Genomic DNA, 19940 nt, shown 5'->3' with positions numbered 1-19940 from the left:
GTAAGTGGCCTCAGCTGAGCTCTAAAAATGGTTGATGTGACACAAGCATCTGGAAGTACAGGGCATAATGGAATTTGCCTCTTCTCTGTCATGCTGTATGACTGGATGAGATGGAGATGGACCTGAAGTGTGTCTCCTCCTCTCCTCTCCCTTTCCTCTCCTCTCTTTTCCTCTCCTCTCCCCTCCCTCTTGTCCACTGTGAGTGCATTAGAGACTTCTACCGACTTGAACCAATGCTGCCCCCCCTCGTCGTATCATCAAAGTAAGATGTAAATGAACTTAAGCCATCTGCTAATAAGCGGAGGCTTTCTTTCAATACCCTATGTTAGCCCAAAAACAAAAAACGTGACACTCCTCCTGCAGAACACGATGGGTCGCCGTCAACCGTTTACATTCTTTGCAGAAAAGCAGTGTGATTTTTGGGCTTGCTCCTTGTCTCTGATGGTAGTGTCCTCTCTTCACTGCCAAGATCAGAGTGCCTCCATGCAATTCTAATCAATGCACCACCTCCCCTCCCAATTAAGGAGGGCTATGAGGGGTTTTTGATGGTGGCGATGGGGGAGTTAAAAGCCAGACAGAGAGTATGAGTACATTCGAGAGGGGACCAAGAGAGAAGGGGTAGAGAGACAGACGATGAGGCAAGAGACAGAGAGTGTGTTCTGCATCTGCGTTTGAGAGCGAGAAGCAAGGAGCGAGACAGAGTGAGGGAGAGTGCAAGGCAGAGGGAGGGGAGCTGAGATAGTGGGAGAGTGAGGGAGAGGTGGTTACGTGGAGCAGCACCCCACTTCATCAGGCAGCATACGGCAGCCCTGCAGTGCGATCACACAGCGTATGGGAATGGGGCTATGAGATCGAGAGGGAGAGACAGAAAGCAGAGAGAGAGACGAGAGCGAGGAAGGGGGGGGGGAGTTGAAAAGAGGAGCTTGAGGGATTTGCTCAGATGAGAAGGGGGGATGATCACTGAGTCTGTCGGCTGTCGTGGACGTGGGAAGGACGTGGCTGCGGTCGCTGAGGTTGAGGCAGATCAGATCGTGGTCTCCTGTGTAGAAGTCGAGCCGGCGTCAGGACGTTATGCCCTGTGAGCAGTGAGGGGGGGTAGCGTGTGTGAGCCAGGAGCAGCTGCCGTGACTGCATCTGCCTGCATGTCTCAGACAGGCAGGGGATGCAGCAAACCTCTGCCCTGAGAACAGAGGCTGCTAGCTGCACCCAGCGAGGAGAAGAACCAGGTGGGCTGGGGCGTGAGTTGGAGTGGGGGAGGTTGGCGCTTGCCTTGGGGAAAGGAGCTGGCTTTAACCCGCACTGTGGTCCTCCTGCAGAGATCCTCGCTCCAGAGTCAAGAGGCTCACCTGCCGTTTAATGGATCTGATCCTCTGGATTTACTGCTCTGAGAAATGAGAGGCACGTTTCCTGCTGGAGCCTGCGGAAGAGTGTGAATGCTGGGCAGCACAGGGAGCACCAAGGACACCAAGCCTTTTGCCACTGGCACGCAGCTTTCCCGGAGCTTTATCAAGGAATCTATACTTGCATTTGACCATGAATTGAGGAGTTTGGAATCAGCACACTGTGGAAATCCCAAAGCCAACGTTTCTCTCTGTCTCGATTGCAGGATTTACAATATGTCTACCTGACTGTAGTGACTATGGAGTAAACATGATTTAAACAAATGCTTTCCCTTGATGATAAATAACACGAGTACCTCAACAGTACTTTATAGAATGCTGCTACCTTCATTGTATGAGCCGTGTCCTAGCTCTCAAAGAGGTTGACCAATGAAGCCATGGGACTCAGCCAGAGCTTTACAAGTATGTGGTGAAAACCCTGACAAATTCATTTTGGGGGAACTGAAATATTTGTGTTACACCCTGATGGAGTGGTTTCTGATTTTAGAGAAATGACGGGGATAGTTTTAAGCATAGTGAATAATGTGTGATGTATGAAAATGTCTGATGTAGTGTTAAATAATTTCCATTTTTCCTCAGCCTGATATTTTACCCACTCCCTGACTTGTAGTGTTCAGTATTGTCATGTTTTTGGACTAGCCAGAGTCTTGTTTTTACACTCGCTCATCTGCTCACTAAAGGAATGTTTAGTGAACCCTGTTTGTTGGAAGATGCCGTAGTGGCTCAGTCCAACATAACTAACAGTACCGAGCTTCAGATGGGCTTCCTCCCCTGCACTACCTCCACCCTCGCCTGACAGCTCCAGTCAGTCACAGTAACACCCGAGCGTGTATATTAGCCTAGTCAGTCCCCCCCCGCAGGGCTTGAGCTGGGCCCCGCAGCACTTCCCATCCTTCCGTGTTTGAGTTTAGCCGGGCCCCCGCCTGTACCGTGGGAGCCCCCTCACCCCCGGCCTGGACCCTGTCTCCCCCCCACCCTGCCTGGTGCTGCTGCACTCGGCTCTGCCTCTGCTGGCCGAGAATGATGTGGCAATGCCATGTGTCGTCCTCTGAGTGCCGCTGCTACCGGCTGAACGGCTTCTCACTGCTGAAGCGCTTCCCTCTCTCGGCAGATGGGGCCTGCGGTAGAGCCCTGGACCAGCCGGTGGGAGAGTGGCTGGAGCACGTGGGGCTGCCGCAGTACGAGAGCAAGTTCCTGCTCAATGGCTTTGACGACCTGCGATTCATGGTGAGTCACCTGCGGCACGTCATCCACAGGGGTCGGGTCCACTCTACTTCACTCTGCCTCTGCCCCTGTCAACGTTGCTGCATTTGTCTTTTTATGTCAACGCTCTGCTCCTTTCTCACTTCCTCCACCCCCCCACCCTCGTCCCTCTGTCATGCTCACCCTTGAACCCTTTGTCTTCTACCCCCCTCTATCCCCCTCATAACTCCTCATCACCCCTGTGCGATGCATGACCCTGCTAAGATTTATGGCCCCTCACTAAATCCCTTAAAAGAATATGGGCTGTCACCAATAGCAAGACAAATGACAACCAAAACCCATTAAGGTTTTTCCCAGCTTTCCCAATCATGCTATCTCATTTACTGTACCGTTATTACAGTCACCTCCATCCCTTATACTGGATCCTCTGCTTCACAGATACTTGACTTGAGCTAGAGACATTCAGCTAACCCTAACCCTAATCTTAGCCTTAACGCTCACCCTAGACAAACAATCCCTGAACTAAACACACTGTAGTCTATTCTAAATACACTTTGCATGGTTGCTTGCCAAATCCCCCTTAATCTGCCACCCATCATGCTTTGTGCTCTGCTTGTGCTGCTTTTGAGACAATCTTCCACAAACTGCACAATGTGTGTTTATGTTGCAGCAGCATGTTTTAACACTATATTTAAATCCTGTGTAATCATTGTGTTTGGACACTAACCACACGTTGGCATGCAGATGTTTATTTTGGTGACAGATTTATTAAATCAGAAGTAAGTGCATCATCAAAACCCATATGTTGACTGTAAAGATTACTGCCTCTGAAAGTCATCGACACAGTTTGCACGAATGTTCTCCATTTTATAAACTCCTCAGTCAGATTACATATTGATAACTTCAGTTAACTGCAGCTCAAAGCTTGTGTGCGATCTGACTAAAAGCGTTATCATGTTTCTTGAGAGGAACATTGCGAGGAAACCCGATACTGCATCGGGCGATGATTGTAGAAAACACCATTATGTATCCGGTCCCACAATCATGTTACTCTGAAAAAACATGTGCTGCACACTGTAAATAACTCGCCCCACAGGGTGCACTCGGACATTTGTCAGACCTCAGCGCTGCGTTAGCACTATGGGCTATATGTTACATCGGTTTGTCACAGCTGAGCTCAGTTAAGTGAGGGCAGTGAGCTCAGAGGGAAGGTGGTTGAATTCACTAAGTGGTTCAGTTGAGGCGTGCTGGTTAAAGAGTGAGATTAATACGTGATGGTTGGCCTCACAAACACGTGATCACGCATACTGCACTGAACGGGTCCGGTCTTTAGACTGTGATTTGATCAGGAGGTGACACCAAGTGTAAACAAGTGTAATACACAGTCATAGTATGTAGACGGAGTAAAGAGGCGACGGTTAGTGATATTGATTAGAACTGGACTGATCCAGACAGACTCATCAGCAGATGTTAGCTTATTGCACTTCTACTACTGTTGTGTATATATCTAGCATTAGGTAACAGCTCAGTAACACCATAGATAGTGATAATAGTGAGTTCACCAGAGAACAGACAAGTTCCTGCTTTGTATCTTTCATGGTCAAGTTCTTTGTTAATGTTTTTGTTTTATTATTAACCATAAAATGCTTTGAAGATTAATTTTAACAATAATAATAACAACAATAACAAAATTAACTTTCTTTTATTATATTGATAAGATAATGAAAGTATGAAATTGTTTTTAATCAGAACGAATGAGAATGTTTCATTAATGTAAAGTTAATTAAATGTGTTAACAACAGGAATAGATATATAACGTTGATGAATTTAGTTCGTTCCTTCTTGGATTGCAAGAAAAAAACGAATTTACTAAAACATGCATCTTCTTCTGATATCACACATATAAAACATGTTGGGGGAAAAGTGAAGACAGAAACAAAAAAGGAAAGATTTAAAGAATTATTACCTAATTATTACATACAGAGTTATTACATATCTATAAATTGACCTGAACAGCTGTTTTGGAGTCTGTACTGGTTGACACATTTTTATTTTCATGATCTTATTTTACGTATACATGCAGTTGTATACTAGCGAATAGTTATCTAACAGTAAACAAATCAGCCTTCGGTACAATTCCACTGTAAGATTGTACTGTATGTTGAAGAGGATTTGTGGGCAGCGGCGTGATGAGGGCTGCGGGTCATTTGGCATTCTGATGTTCATTTTCCTGCCACTGCTAATGTGTCAGCTGGACGTGATGGATCAGGGAGATAAATCATTAGGCTCACGAGGCAAATTACTCATGGATATTTACAAGGATGTGGAGGTTGCAAACAGAAGGGAAAGGTCAGAGTAGTCAGGCGGACATTGTGAATGTTTAATATTGTGCCCTTTTAGATTCTGTCCCGCTCGCTTCAGATGTGATCAATCTGACTGAACTCCAGCATAAGAACTTATTTGTGGGATTCGCTGCAAAGACCAGACGGCTGATCAGTAGAGGGCAGTAAAACGTGGCTCGGTTCCAAGTCAGTGTCATGTTTGAGTGCGTTTATGTAATAAAAACAACACAAGGAGAAGCAGAAGAACATACGTGCGTGAGTCTTAGATGCAAATAAAAGCAGGATCAGCATAAACACAAAGCAGCTTCTTCACCCGCGTCCAGAGGAAGATGAAAACTATCCTCCATCTAATTCTGCAGTGGCAGAGATCTCGTACTGTACCGACTGAACCGCCGCTGTCACAGCTGAAGATCTACAGTGCTGCTTGGAAACTTTCCTGTGGCCCTCCTACCCGAGCAGAGAGCAGGCGCTCACATGAGTCGGCTCTCTGCATGCGATGATTGCTCTGAGATGCAGCTTTTGAGGGATCATAAATTATGAACAGCTGTGTGCCCATTCTCATAATTTTTACACGATGATTATCATTTTGTGCATCTTTCATGCTGCCAGAATTGGGGCAGCCGTGGCTTTCGTTCTCGTGGCCTTCATGGCCCACACGTTTCATTTACAGTCAAAGATTCAAAACGATTTCTCCTCTTTGTTTTTCTCTCCTAGCGTTACGCTTTGTTGCTCTGACGACCAAACTAATGTGGCAATGAGCCAAATAGTCGACTGCAAAACATCTTAGAAATGCTCCATCATGCATTTACATCCCTCCTGCATTAATTTTGCATCAGACTCCGCAGCCCCTGCTCACTCAAACGTTATAATGTAGTAGTGAACGTACATATTTTAACACATGAAATAGGTATTTTTCTTTTCTTTGCCAGATTACAGTTGCGGCTGCCGATTCCTGAAACCGCGACAAAATTAGATTTTTCCAAACATCTCCTCTCTGGGGCACGGAAATTCCAATTTACTGTTGCATTAACTGAGTGCATTTAGTGAGATGAAGGACTTCTACCATGGCTACATCTGCAAGTCGTATCAGATTAAATCAAACTACCAGAGCTCATAAGCTATGTAAGAAATCAACCATACATTTCCGTCACACGTTTCCAATGCAGCATGAAATAATACGTTTGCGGAGTCTCCCGAGGCGTCGTCGAACTTCAAACTGTGTTAATAGAAGTGGGGGAATCTATTTTGGTCCTCTCAGCTTCATTTTGACCTTTTATTCTAGTGATCAGTGAGTAATCTCTCCACTGCGCCCTGATACAGGCCAACACTGCTGCATTGTGCTCTGAAGCCAATCCAGCGAGAGCACACTGAGTAAAGACTACAGAACATTTTAACATTCTTGGCCAGGAAGATTTAATCTGCAGCCCTCCACAGGGGAAAAACGCTTAGCTCCACATATTCAAGGTTCTCCTTGTGTCTTCACTCCCGCCTGTAAACTTGACTGAAGATGACAAAGCAACTGGAGCCGAGAACACGAACAGATACACGAGACAGACGAGAATCTGCTTGAGATTACAGGAAGTGGAAACATTGTTCATTCCGTTTCCTTAATTGAGGAATTGTTTCAAACTATAGTGAAATATTTGTATTCCTTGTTGGACTGTTGAGTTTCTCCTCAATGAGACACTGTGTGGAAGCTGCTGCAGCCATGAAGGCTTTGTTCTCTTTGAGTCGCACCAGATCAGATTGATTACTCTTGGCAAGCACAATTCATTTGACTTCATTGTCCTCCCACTCTGCTGTTCTTGCTTTTGTCAGGGATGTGTGTGTGTTTGTGTGTGTGTGTGTGTGTCCCTGGAAGCTGTCATTGTACAATATGTCACAACACTTGTATTGACCTATGATCTCATCGCCATTTGTCAGTGTTGTCTTTCATATGTAAATTTACAGTTTGTGTCTGAGTGAGATGTATTGTGCGATAAATAACTGACGCACTATCTTGTATTGTGCTGCTGTATGTCCACATTGTGAATTGTGTCTGTGCATGCATGTGCGTGTGCTTGATTGTCATGGTGTGTTTGCGTGTGGCTGTGCGTGCGCCTGTGTGTGAATGTGTTTATTTGCACTTTGTCTCTTGTGTTTGTGCACATGCAGGGAGGTAACGTGATGGAGGACCAGGACCTCAGAGACATTGGGATCACCGACCCAGGACACAGAAAGAAAATCCTCCACGCGGCGCGCAACTTGCCCAAGGTTCGTAACGTCGGCACAGAGGAAGGAACGTGACTGGAAAAGTCAAAATATCTCTATAACACAAAATAGCAAAGATGCAAACGAATACAAAAAGAGAATAAACGTTTTGTAATCATGCATGGACACAATGATAACTTGATTTGTGCTTCATCAGAGATTAAATAACAACTTTCAAACAAAAGACGTTGAATGGAAAAACTTGCTTTTTATCTCAGATACTATGGATTTAGGTGCAAACAAGTCAATCAACTAGAATCTCACTCAGTAGAACACATACCTCCCTCATGGAGAAATGTGAAATAAATCTCTGTCAGACCTGGTGACTTATGTAGGGTGCACTCCGCCTCTCAGCCAGTGTCGGCAGGGATTGGCTCCAGTTCCCACATAGGTGGTATAGAGCATGCATGCATGGATGGATGGATGGATGGATGGATGGATGGATGGATGGATAGATTCAGGAAAGCATTTATAGTTTCTATCCATCCATTAACGGTACTGCTCATCCTTGAGGGTTGAAGGGAGGCTGATCTTATAGGTGCACCCTGGACAGGTTGCCAGTGCCGACATATAGAGACAAACAATGATTCATCCTCATACACCTACCAACCAGCTAACCACTGCACCACCATGCCGCCCAAACGATAACACCCTGATATAAAATACGCTTAATGTTCACCATCTTGATTCAGCCTCTCAACCATTTGGATTAATATTGACATTAAAAAGGTAACCTGACGATGGCTCCAGATGAAAAGGTCACAGATCACCAAAGTTTCTAAATTCTATTCTCTGTATAATTGTAATTTTATCCTCTGTCCATGTCCATACCTGGTTCTAGGCTTCGTTATTTCTTTAATTGCTGTAATAATACAACTGGAAACACTTTTTTTTTTTTACTGTGCATTGATTTTTTAAATTATTTTTTAGGAGAATAAAGGTAAAGTCCTCACTTAGACTCACACGTGTCCTCCTCCACTCTGCAGGTAAAAGCTCTGGGCTGTGATGGCAGCACGTCTCTCGCCTCTTGGCTGGATGGCCTTGGCCTGCATGAATATCTGCCCAACTTCCTTTCAAGCGGCTACCGCACGCTGGAGTGTGTGAAGAACCTGTGGGAGCTGGAGATCGTCAATGTAAGAATCACTGATTATATTTCTTTTCATTCTGGGCTCTTACAGATGATGGCTGATTATTGTTCAACGTGTCACGTTTTGACAAATACTCATGATGGACTCAACACCTCTGACATCCTTGTTCCTTGTGGATCTGTTGCAGAAACAGAGATTAGTGGAAAAAGAACCGATCTCATGTAAAGTCAAGGGCACTGTGCTGAGTGATTACAGGGAATTTGGTTTAATCCTTGTGGAAATAACATTTAAAAGCTGCAGAAGTTACAAAATGTAATTTTTCAGTTGAACATGTGTAGAGGAGTTAGTTTGTGGGTTTGTGTTTGTGCAGCGGAGGATAAATCTGACGGATAACAGGACAGAAAAGATAAAAAACACTTGTTATCGTCTGCTCCATTTTCTCTAATGATTAATTTCTTGTGAAATACTGGATTGTTTTTCAACCTCGGAGAGAAGAATCAAACTTTGGTTGAACTTGTCGAGTCTGTCGTGACGCCGTTGTAAGTCGACATTGTTTTGTTTGTATGACTCACATGTTAAGATTGTTGACAGCTGCTAAGCTTCTTTATAGAAATCTTTACTCGGGGCGGCACGGTGGAATGGTGATTAGCGCTGTCGACTCACATTAAGAAGTTTCTGGTTTTGAACCTGACAGCCGACCATGTAGGGTCTTTGTGTGTGGAGTTTGTATGTTCTCCCCGTGTCTGTGTAGCTTCCTCCAACAGTCCAAAGACATGCAGATTGCCCGTAGATGTGAATGTGAGGGTGAATGGTTGTTTGGCTCTATACATCTGCCCTGTGATTGGCTGGGGACCTGTCCAGGTTGTACCCCCCCTGCCTCTCGCCCAATCTCAGCTGGGATTGGCTCCAGACCCCAGTGACCCTTAGATGATTTGCGGTATAGACAATGGAGGGATTTATTTGACCTTATTCACCTCAGGGATGAGTCATACACTTTGTCCCATTGTGTTTTCCAACTCAACTTGTTGTATTAAGAAACAACCTCAACATAACACTGGACTCTTGACTTGTCAGCCTCTCTTGAATTTCATCCTTAGTTTCAGTGGAGACCACCTGTCTTGTAGAAAGGAGCCAGACGATCCAAACACGTGCTCTTAGCATGTGGATAAGTATGTTTCTCAGCCGTCGTATGTTTTATCTACAGTCCCTGATGTGTCTGGCTTGATCGATGCAGAGACTGAAACCAGCTGCAGTTGCATCAGCAGCTGCAGGAGAGCAGCAGCCAAACGCACTGTGCTGTATATGCAGTGTTTGAGGGATGGGGTCCAGCAGACTGCGATGCAGCACAGCGAGATGGGTGTGAGCGCAGGGCACGTTACCGCCAGTGTGCAGAGCAGCAGAACGGCCTCTGAGCATCTTGGCAGGACTCACTTTGCACATTCCACTTCCTACATCCTCCTCAGCATCTTTCAGCAAACAGTATCAAACGTCAAGATGATGTACGAGCTGGTTTACACTTCTGTACAATCCCAAGGCTCTTTATTACAATTTAAATGATCTCAGGCACCTCCAGCACATACTGGTCTCGCTGGGATTCTGTGCATGAGAATAAATGAAAAATGAAAACGGCACCAACAGAAAATCCAGAGCACGAACCAGTTGCCTCCTCTGCCTGCGACTCTCGCTGAATAAATAATCGAAGCCTTCAGACAAAGAACCACACGATCCTGTTATAGAAAATTTTGTACCAGCAACGTAATTCCAAATGTAACATTAATCACTCGAACATCCACCTTAACTTGATGAGTACGAACGTTAATAGCCAATTATGCAAATGTGCAGTAATAAGATGATGAGCTCTCACTGCATAAAATGAACCTGTGTTCTTCTATTCTTGCCATGCCACTTTGAAAAGACATTTACAAACGGTTTAGACACAGAAACCCTGGATCAGTGTGTGGCAGCTGCTGAAATACTGTAAATTAAAAACATACATCTACACAGCCTGACTCTTAGTTTTCAGCAAATCACTTTTGTTTTTTGCATTTTACCTGGTATCATCCCATAAATCAGCACTTTCTCTGGTTGTCTGATGAAAAATGTCGTGTGAGTTATGAAGTGTCCCTGGAAGGAGACGCTGCTGCACTTTAGGCTCATGGCAAAACAGATTGAAGCTGAATTATTGACGAGAGTCTTTTGGCCGGCCGGCGGGCGGCTGCCAGCGAGGAGTGAACTATTCTGTGTTTTGTTTTTATACATGTATTTGCTTTGTGGAGATAAATTCTTCTATTTGATATATTGATGGAGTGAAGTTTGCTTGCAGGTGATTAAAATCGGTGCCCTGGGCCACAGGAAGAGGATCATCGCCTCTCTGGCAGAGAGACCCTATGAAGAAGCTCCCAGCAAGTCCCGTCGTCTGTCCCCTATTATGGTGAGACTGGGGACTTTTTTTAATTGCTTATCCAAACTAGAGCTGCAGTGATTTCTCAAATAATGTATTCGTTGATCTAGTTAATCAGAAGTAAGAGGTTTTGTCATTTCGGCTCCAGATGTGAGATTTTCTGACATTATATGGAGCGACTCAGTTTATTTGATTATTTAACTATTTTATATTGTTTATTTGTCTTTCTCTCTATCGTTCTTAATGTGTTTCTATGTTTCTCTCTATCTTGTATTGTTTCTCTCTCTTTCTTTTAGTATTTCTATTTCTCTCTATCTTTCTCTTTGTCTTATTATTATTATTATTATTATCGATCATGTAGATGATTATAAGTTGCGGCCCTAAATCCAGGTTACATTACCAATGATTGATTAATAGTTTCATTGAAAATAAAATGCACAGCTGGGTGATATTTTTACATGACTGTGAAACCTGCAATAACCCTGAAGTGCAAATCATAACAACAGTCGCTGTGTTGTCTTATTGCTCGATGTGTTTTGAGATGATTTGTACTTCGGGGCCTCGGTGGATAATCATAACATTTTGTTCCGTGTTGTAGTACAACGGTTTAACTGTGCGAACCCTGCAGAGAACAGTGTTCATTAGATGACACAGGTTTGATATCTTCTCTCTCTCTGAAGCACAAAAAGACACCACAGTGTCAGTAGCATGTTTTTATCTGAAGCACTGTGAATCAGACTGCAGCAGCGTTAGAGCCACTTTATCACCACTACACTGCAGAAACATACTGTCAGCGCTAATTCACTTAATACACTGGTTCTGCTCGAGATGGCCAATTAGATAAAAGGGTAGTTCTGCAGATGCCCTCAGTGTGACCCATATTTAGAGCCAGTGATGCTGCTGCAAGATGTTTTACACCATAAAACGCTTTCAGAAGAAAAAAGTGATGGATGCTGCTTCTCTTATTGGACAACGATCAGAACAGAGCTTAAGATGGAGGTTAAAGTCACGTGGACATCTGCGTCTCTACCCCAACATCCTTTTGTGAGAAAATGGATCTTCTCTCCTCTTCTTTCTGCGGCGGAAATCTAATTTTGGAATGAGATCCTTCAATATCATTATGTTCACAACGGTTAAATACTCAGGGCTGATTTCCCAGGCAGATTAAACTGGGCTAGAAAGAATGGAGACTCTCCACGGAGGAGGCTCTTTTGTGGAGGATTAAGCTTGGATGTAAATCAGGGGAAACCGGCCTGCGTACACAGCGCTGTCAGATCATTCATCTGTGCTGTGTTTGTGGTGTTTGTGTGTGTTTGTGTGGCAGTTTCATGACCTCCTGTCCCAGACCACATCCCCCCTCAGTCAAATGGACCCCTACACCAGTCGCTCCATGGACATGCTCCTGCCGCTGACCGAGTCGGACCGCAGGCGGAGAGGAGTGGACCAGGACTGTAGTGTGTCTCTGCGGTCTTACAGCGAGAGGCCGCGCTCTGTAGTGAGTTCCTTATTTCACCTTTATCGACTTCAGGAGAAAAGATCTCGTTCTAATTCACTCTCAGTGAGCGATTCGATGGAGGAGGACGCTGCACAGTCACTGAGACACTGAGCTGATCTGGATGCAAAACTAACTTCCTGGTTGAGTTAAATCTCAGCGGTCAGAGCCAAAGAACTACAACATTAGAATGTGATTAGAAAAATTGAAATAGGACAAAATTACTGTTGAGTGATTGAACAAAATATAAAGTGAGACAATTTGTCTACTGTCCTAGATTTGGCTGTATTGTTTGTTCTATGTCTTTTATATTGGAGGATGAATTATTAGACCATTGTGGACAATGTTGGGAATCAATGAGCAGTGAGTCTTAAAACAATATATTTAAAAGAATTACTTTGGTTTGTCTGACACTTAATTTACTTCAGCCAGTTATCAGTTTAATTGATTTCCCACAATAAGTTTTATAACTTACATAACTCCTCTGTTAAAAAGGGGAAAGTAATATCATGAAGCTCAGCAGTTTCTCCTCTGGTGAAAAAACCCATATATTTTAGATGTTTAGCTAATTTTTCCTATTTTCATATTTCAAAAAAAAAAATATTGCAAAATATGGAGAATATATTGTCAGTCTTTGATTTCAAAAAGACATCAAATCATTAATTTGGATGAATGTAATTTTAAAACATGATATTATTGCATTATAACTTTTCCAGTAAAATTACTTTTACTAGAAGCACAGAGTTATGTGGCTTCACTTCGTGGATTTTATCTCAGAGTGAAATCCAGAGCTGCCTATAATTTAAAGATGGTTTAAAAAAAACCTAAACATAAAAATAAAATAAAAATCCACTGGAGTTTCTTTTCTTTCCCTGACGTGAGGTCCGTTCTCATGTGCCTCACTGAATTCCCTTGAAGAAATAAAAATAGTGATCAGAATTGACCATTTTCTAAAGGTCAATTGCACAAACAGTTGCTCGGTCGCTGCTGCACTGAAGAACACAAAACACCGAGCAGCGTCTACAGGGGAAAAGTTGCACGACTGCACTCACCAGGGTCCATATCTGTAAAATCAATACTTATCTTTTTTTCGAAGTGCTTAGTGGATTATTGCAATGATTATATTTTAGTGATTTATGAAAGAGCTGAGCACAGCGTACATTGACCTCGAGGCCAAACCCAGTGCATAAATATTTATGTGTGTACCAGCAGATAGAAAATGACTTTTATTTAAGTGCTGACCGGGTGCACTTCACTTTGCCTCATGCTAATGTTCGGCAGTCAGACGTCGTGACAGCTGGACAGAAATGGAGTCAGTGTGGTTGTAATTCTGATCTGTTGTTCAGCTCTAATAAAATGCAGAATCGTCTTTCTTCATAGTCTTGAGAGGCTGATCTGATGATGGACTGAATATGAATAAATAGATTACGTGTCTCCACTTCCTCCCACTTTACCAAAATTAAGCTATAATATTCTGAATAAGGGTGCTGCCATCTTGCCATCACAGTTGTAATCATTGTTTCTTGACCAATCCCGAGTCGGTCTCAGCTGTCAATCATGTGTGTAAGATATATGGTCCTGACACTAAGAAATTCGATTTCTTTCCCACTATCAGAAGAATTTGTTTTGCGTCACGTCAAAGGTTTAGTTTTAGTTGTGTCCTCTTTTTACTGTGATAACCAACCAATGTTTTTTCTATCTCTGCAGGACAGACAGAGCGAGCGGCACAAAGACTCTCGTCTAAACCTCCGGCCGCCGAGTCAGTCTGCTACCTACGCCACGGTGTCCGCCTGGCATCACCAGCCCGAGAAACTCATCATGGAGTCCTGCGGGTACGAGGCCACCGTGAGTCCCATTTTACTCTCTTTACATTTTACTATTAGCAAGTGAATTAATATCAAACACACTTTGGTCATTTTTTACCATCAAGTAGTCCGACCCGACTCTGGTGTGTTTCGATTCTTCCTCCTAGTACCTAGGATCGATGATCATCAGGGATCTACGAGGGATCGAGTCCACACAAGATGCCTGCGCCAAAATTAGGGTGAATATAACTGAAAATAACTTTTTATTCTACTTTTAATTTTTACTGATCTTTAATAAAAAAACATTTGAAACCATTTAATTTATTATAAATATTAATTAAAGACAATCAATTTGAAGTGCATGAACCATCCTGGAGGACATGTCTCCACTTTGTGATGTTTTATTCGGTTTTTATAGCATCAAATATCTAAGACTAGTTTGGTCTATGTCCCATCCAATCACATGGAGGAGGCAAGGTTTATAACCTGTAGTGCAGCCACCAGGGGGTGATGAAGATGATTTGGCTTCACCTTTGTCCACAGCCCAATAGTTGGCACGTCATGTACTTTCTTTTTTTTATTGTGTTCGTTACAGAAATCTAAAGACTCTAGAAAGGGTCCAGTTGTCATCCTGTCCATCACCTACAGGGGGGTCAAGTTCATCGATGCAGCCACGAAGGTAAAGGGAAAGTTTGTGTGTGTGTGTGTGTGTGTGTGTTTATTGATCTGTATAACTCACACACTCCAGGTTCAGCCTCCATTAGCAGCTGATTTCCAGTCACTCCCCTCCACTTCCTTTCTGTCTCTCCATCAGTCCATCGTCGCAGAGCACGAGATCAGGAACATCTCCTGCGCTGCCCAGGACCCTGATGACCTCTGCACTTTTGCTTACATCACCAAGGATCTGAAGAGCGGCCACCACTTCTGTCATGTCTTCAGCACTGTGGAAGTGGTGAGTAAAACATGTCTAGACTGTTAGAATCACAAAAACATTGGTCTAAACCAAAGGCTGTTTATAAAGATGGACGGAGCATCTCCATGATGAGCTGTCAATCATGACGTTTCAGTATCAAATAACTAATTAAAACCAAACTTATCAGAAAGATCTGCACTGGTTGACACCATCTTTGAGAAAAATGTATTTGACTCTTTAATTTGGCCCACCTCCCATCAACTAACATGGAAGAGGCAGAGTTTTTGACTGCCGCCAGTCACTAGGAGGCGATCAAAACAACTTGGCTTCACTTTTGGGGAGTTGTCATGTCGTCCATCTTTATAAACAGTCTCTGATGTAGTAGATGTGTGGATCCAGTATTTTTCCCCCCCTTCCTTTCACATGACGGATTAGCACGTTAGCGTTGGCTAACGTTTACACTCTCTGAACGCTCCTCTGGTTCTATATACTCCTTCAGACTTGAGCTTTTTATAAACTCATTAATCAGGTGAAAAACCAGGTGTAATTTATGGGACTTCAGGAATCCTGCGGCTAAAACCGCATGCTGCATCCGATGGACATCGTTTTCTTTGATCGGCTCATCAAATGGCTTGATTGAAGTTCCTCTCCCGCTACGCATGGCATTTCCACATACAGGCACCAATTATGTTGTAATTTGTGTCTCGGCTTCTGTAAAGGTTGATTACAGTGCATCATCTGTGACCAACGGGCGACTGCAGAGCCGCGTTTACCTGCAGGGAAACTGTTTTAACTGAACAGTAACGAGTTGATTTGAGCTTTCACAAGACCAGATTATAAATTTAGAGCGTCACTCACTTGTATTTAACACGAGTCACTTCAGGTGCAGGTAGCGTGTCAAACAAAAAAACTCTATTTTGCTTTTCTCTGAAAATGTTTTTGATATTCACTATGGGATGATTTAAGTAATTATCCCAACGGTTTGAGGAGCAAAGCTCTTCTGTGCTATGCTTTTATTTTTTTATGATTCATAGGGAAGCCAAAATAATCATGGCATTTCTACTTATTGAGATATAAAATATTAAAAGCATCAGAAGTGAGCAGAAATATAAATGTGGTGAATTTTGATGATAAAAGCCACTTGTTGCTTTTCCAACGGAAACATTTAGCAGGTTTTATATGGAGGTCGTTTAAGAATCCAAACAAATGACTTGCTGTGAATCAATTAAAACTTAAAGACAACCACTGTGAGGACGTTGTTGTGTCCACACCCGCTGAAGTAGAAGGAAGTTTTGAGACTTTTTGTTCTTTTAATCACCACAACTTGACTTAATTTTCAGTTTCTTGCGATTTGATCAAATCTAAAACAAATTTTTCGCTCCCTCACACAGACTCAGACCTATGAGATCATCCTAACGCTGGGACAGGCTTTCGAGGTGGCCTATCAGATGGCGATCCAGTCCAGGGCGAGACAGTACGTCCCCCCTTCAACTCTGGTCTCAGAGGTCATAGAGACCAAAACCACCCGTCCTGCGTCCCAGTCGTGGAGCAGCATGCGGAGATCAGCAGTGAGTACCACCTCACAAACACCGGAGCACGATGAAAGTGTGTATCTGTGAGTGTGTGCGATCGTAAGTCACGTAAGGTGCACGGACCTCGTGACCGACTTCTTCCTGTGAATAACCAGTGAGCCACCTACAGAGGAGGCTCCACTCTGTGTGTGTGTGTGTGTGTGTGTGTGTGTGGAAGAAAGTGATGAGTCATTACTTTACTTCCAATTTCCTCTCACCCAACCCCCAACTCAGTGAGTCACTCCGATCAGGGGGGAGATTTCCTTGTTGTGCATATATGCGAAAGATGATGAATGAATAGGTTTATTTGTTGCTCACAGGCGGGTGTATATGATTTCCTTTGGGACTTCTCTCAGGCCTCGGCCGCGCTGGTTGGACCCATCCGCTGCTTCCTCGCCATCGATTGAGTGTGTTGCGTAAACGCTCACATAGACCTCCGAGCCGCGCACTGATGCATTGACCTCTCAGGCTGCATATAATGAGCCTCCAGCGATCACTGTCACCTGAGAGGAGCTGCACAGCCGGGAGCTCGAACGCTGCCGGACCACATGCTCATGCAGGGACACAAATCACTTTGTTTCACTACCTGTCTGTACGGATAAAATATGGAGTAATCACAGAGCTGCATAATGAGTGTGGCTGCTTGTTAAGGTTTTAGATGAGGGGGGGGGGCTCTTATCTGCTGCAATTTGTTTCCGAGCTCATGACTGCGTCTACGAATGGAACCAAATCTGCTTAGTTTAAAGTGTTACAGACAGTTGGCTAAGCTCCACCCGCCTCAGTTACTACACCTATCAACCTGAATTGAATTCATCCATATACAGTGATGATTGTAGGAGATTTCCTAACTCAAGATTATTGAGTAATATTTGAAACAATTTGACTAGAAGTCAGTTTTGTTTGCTGAAATGACAGAGGATCATTTTTATCAACTCACCTGCTAACACAAAAAAAGAAATATGTTCAGTTCATAAAACAAAGGAGAAGAAAGTAAAATTTTACACGAAAATAAAATAGAGCCTACGTCAAACCTTCATGAAAGCTTTCCAACAAAAAAATGTTTTATGAAGAGATTTAAACGACACTAAGAAGTTCCCGAAAATTCAAGTCTTGGCAGATACCTACAGGATAGTTTATTGTGCTAAAAGACAGAGACTAAAGCCAGCATGGACATAAAGAAGCTTTGTTCTTGGAAAGCCAATTAAACCTACTATATTTATTTTGAGCAGAATGAGTATTTATTCCTAAATAACCCTATTTGCCTGCTGCTTGTTTATATGTTTTAACTTTTACAAGAGAAAGGTTGTTATGACGAGACCTAATTAAATAAGTCTTTGACAAATGTGATGTTAAGGAATCTCTGGTATTCGTAGGTTTGATGGAGATTAGTCTACTCTCATGCATGTTTCCAGAAAGTGCATGTAAATGTAACCTGTAACTTTATGAAGGAGTCACTGCTGAGGGGAATAGACTGTATATAAAAATGTAGGACATGTCTCCTCCTTCCATTGTACAAAGATAACAAAAAATAGTTTTGGCATGTTTCTTAAGCATCAAATAACTAATTAAAACCAAAACTCGTCTACTGTGACTTCTTAGTTTGATCCCATTGACCAACATGGAGGAGGCGGGGTGTATGAAAATGATTCGGGTTCACTTTGGGGAGTTTTCATGTCGTCCATCTTTATAAACAGTCTATGCCGAAGGGGCCGGACATGCTAACGATCACAGCTAACGGTAGGGCAGATAAACACAGTTAAATTCATTCCTCACACTTCACTTCCTGTGTTTTAGATTTGTGACAAGTTTTACATGTTGAGAAAAACCAAAGCTTCACACGCCTGCTGTGCCTAGCTACGGTTGCTAAGTGATAATTGGACAATCAGCTATGATAATTAATTACACCAACATGTGAAGTTGAATAATTTTCCTGTGTAATCTCCCCTCTGCTCCTACCGCTGTCACTAAAAACATTACAATGATCTGTCCCTCTTCTCTCTCTCGTTTTCTTTAACATGTCTTTGTTCTTGTCTTCTTGGTCCTCCTGCCTCCCAGGGTGCCCCTCTGCTCGAATGCCGCTGCTGTCACTGTCACACGTGTACTACCCACCGTCCTTCCTTCCTCCCGTTGCACTCTGTTAGCCCTGGAGTCCAGGTCCTTCTCTTTCCTTTCCTCTATTTAACCTTTGAATCATCACACATCTGCTTCCACTCCACTCCCCTCCCCTCTTTTCTTACGTTTCCCCCGGTGTCTGCGGGTGCCGCGGTGCACTTCCTGTCCCCTCGTCTTGTGGATCTTTTTACCTCAGCCATGAACGTTCTCCCCATTCCTTTACTTTCCCCATCTCTCATCTTCATCTCACATTTTTAGACCTTAAGATGCAGGTAGTTCAAGACAAAAGGGAAAAAGGGTTTTCTTGATGTGTTTAACCTTCTCGTTACGAGGACTGTTGGCCAGTGAGGGTTTTTAATCCATAGCGGTGATAAAAAAGATGAAGTTGAATTGGACTTTGTTGGATCATTCGTTGAATACTGTATCTACCTACACGTTGAAGGTGTGAACTATTACATTTTAGGTTTTTTACATTTTCATTTCTCACGTTACGACAGAAGCCACTGGTGTAGAGCACGTGCTGCTTTTAGACGCAGTATTTTAGTACGAGGGCCGTAGCTTTGGTTTTCCTGCTGAGTGTATTTCCTGTCAGACATCATCCATGTTGTGGATTGACAAACCCGACCTTGTCTGTGATCGATAACAACGATCACTGGACTGTGCCTCTGAATCCACATGCACGTTTTGTGTGTGTGTGCTCGTGTGTGAGAGAGCTGAGGACTTGCCAGTGTTGGCGAAATGGCCTCCACTGCTCCGCCCGTCTCACGCACTCCTCTCGTCCCTCCTTCCTCCCTTCCTCCCCCCCGGCAGATCGACCCCCTGGAGATGGACGCAGACATGCAGTCCCTGGGCAGCACCACCTGGCTCTTGGACCAGCGCGACTCCAACAGGCGCCCCGTCAGCACCAAGTACGAGACCACCATATTCTGAGGCCGGATCCCCCCCACAGCTGCCCACCCACACACTTTCCTCTTACCCTGCATCCACTTTTTCATCTCTCTCTCTCTTGCACTCACACATACGTACATGCGAGCCCCGTGCCTTCTCACTGTGATGGTATAGCAACCCCTCAGGGCTGCCTACTCCTGCACCCTCCTTTGCCCTGCCCAGCGACCTTCATCATCAACCTCCTGCCCGCCATGACAAACTCTCCCGTGCCTCCCCCCTCCGACACTTCCCCGGCGGCCTCCCTGGCCTGTTGCTGCCGCAGCCAATGGCGGAGCCCTGGAACGGATGATCTCGGACTGATCTCATTTTACAGTGGCCCTGCTCAATCAACCAAACTGCCTCTTCCTCCTCATCCTCCTCCTCCTGACAGCTTACATCTGCCTACAAATCCCTGATACCTCCCAGAGGTTGCATC

At 43.9% G+C, this 19940-nt stretch overlaps 1 protein-coding gene across 6 annotated transcripts in view; it reads left to right on the top strand.

Moving 5' to 3' along the window:
* The window catches only part of anks1ab (ankyrin repeat and sterile alpha motif domain containing 1Ab), a 40495-nt gene that overhangs the window by 16725 nt on the left and 3830 nt on the right, over positions 1-19940 (top strand). For 2 of the 6 annotated variants that reach the window (XM_069533755.1, XM_069533763.1), the window contains exons 3-14: positions 2512-2627; positions 7100-7198; positions 8182-8328; positions 10607-10714; positions 12009-12179; positions 13884-14021; positions 14149-14220; positions 14577-14660; positions 14796-14933; positions 16286-16462; positions 18521-18619; positions 19388-19485. In XM_069533755.1, the coding sequence (XP_069389856.1) occupies positions 2512-2627; positions 7100-7198; positions 8182-8328; positions 10607-10714; positions 12009-12179; positions 13884-14021; positions 14149-14220; positions 14577-14660; positions 14796-14933; positions 16286-16462; positions 18521-18619; positions 19388-19485 (1447 nt within the window). The remainder of the gene's footprint in view (positions 1-2511; positions 2628-7099; positions 7199-8181; positions 8329-10606; positions 10715-12008; positions 12180-13883; positions 14022-14148; positions 14221-14576; positions 14661-14795; positions 14934-16285; positions 16463-18520; positions 18620-19387; positions 19486-19940) is intronic. The other 4 variants (XM_069533760.1, XM_069533772.1, XM_069533768.1 and 1 more) reach the window with 3 other exon arrangements.

Source organism: Paralichthys olivaceus, chromosome 2, assembly GCF_024713975.1.
Source record: "Paralichthys olivaceus isolate ysfri-2021 chromosome 2, ASM2471397v2, whole genome shotgun sequence".
Classification (NCBI taxonomy): domain Eukaryota; kingdom Metazoa; phylum Chordata; class Actinopteri; order Pleuronectiformes; family Paralichthyidae; genus Paralichthys; species Paralichthys olivaceus.
The sequence above is the reverse complement of the archived record's forward strand: the minus strand, read 5'-3'. Positions and strand labels throughout refer to the sequence as shown.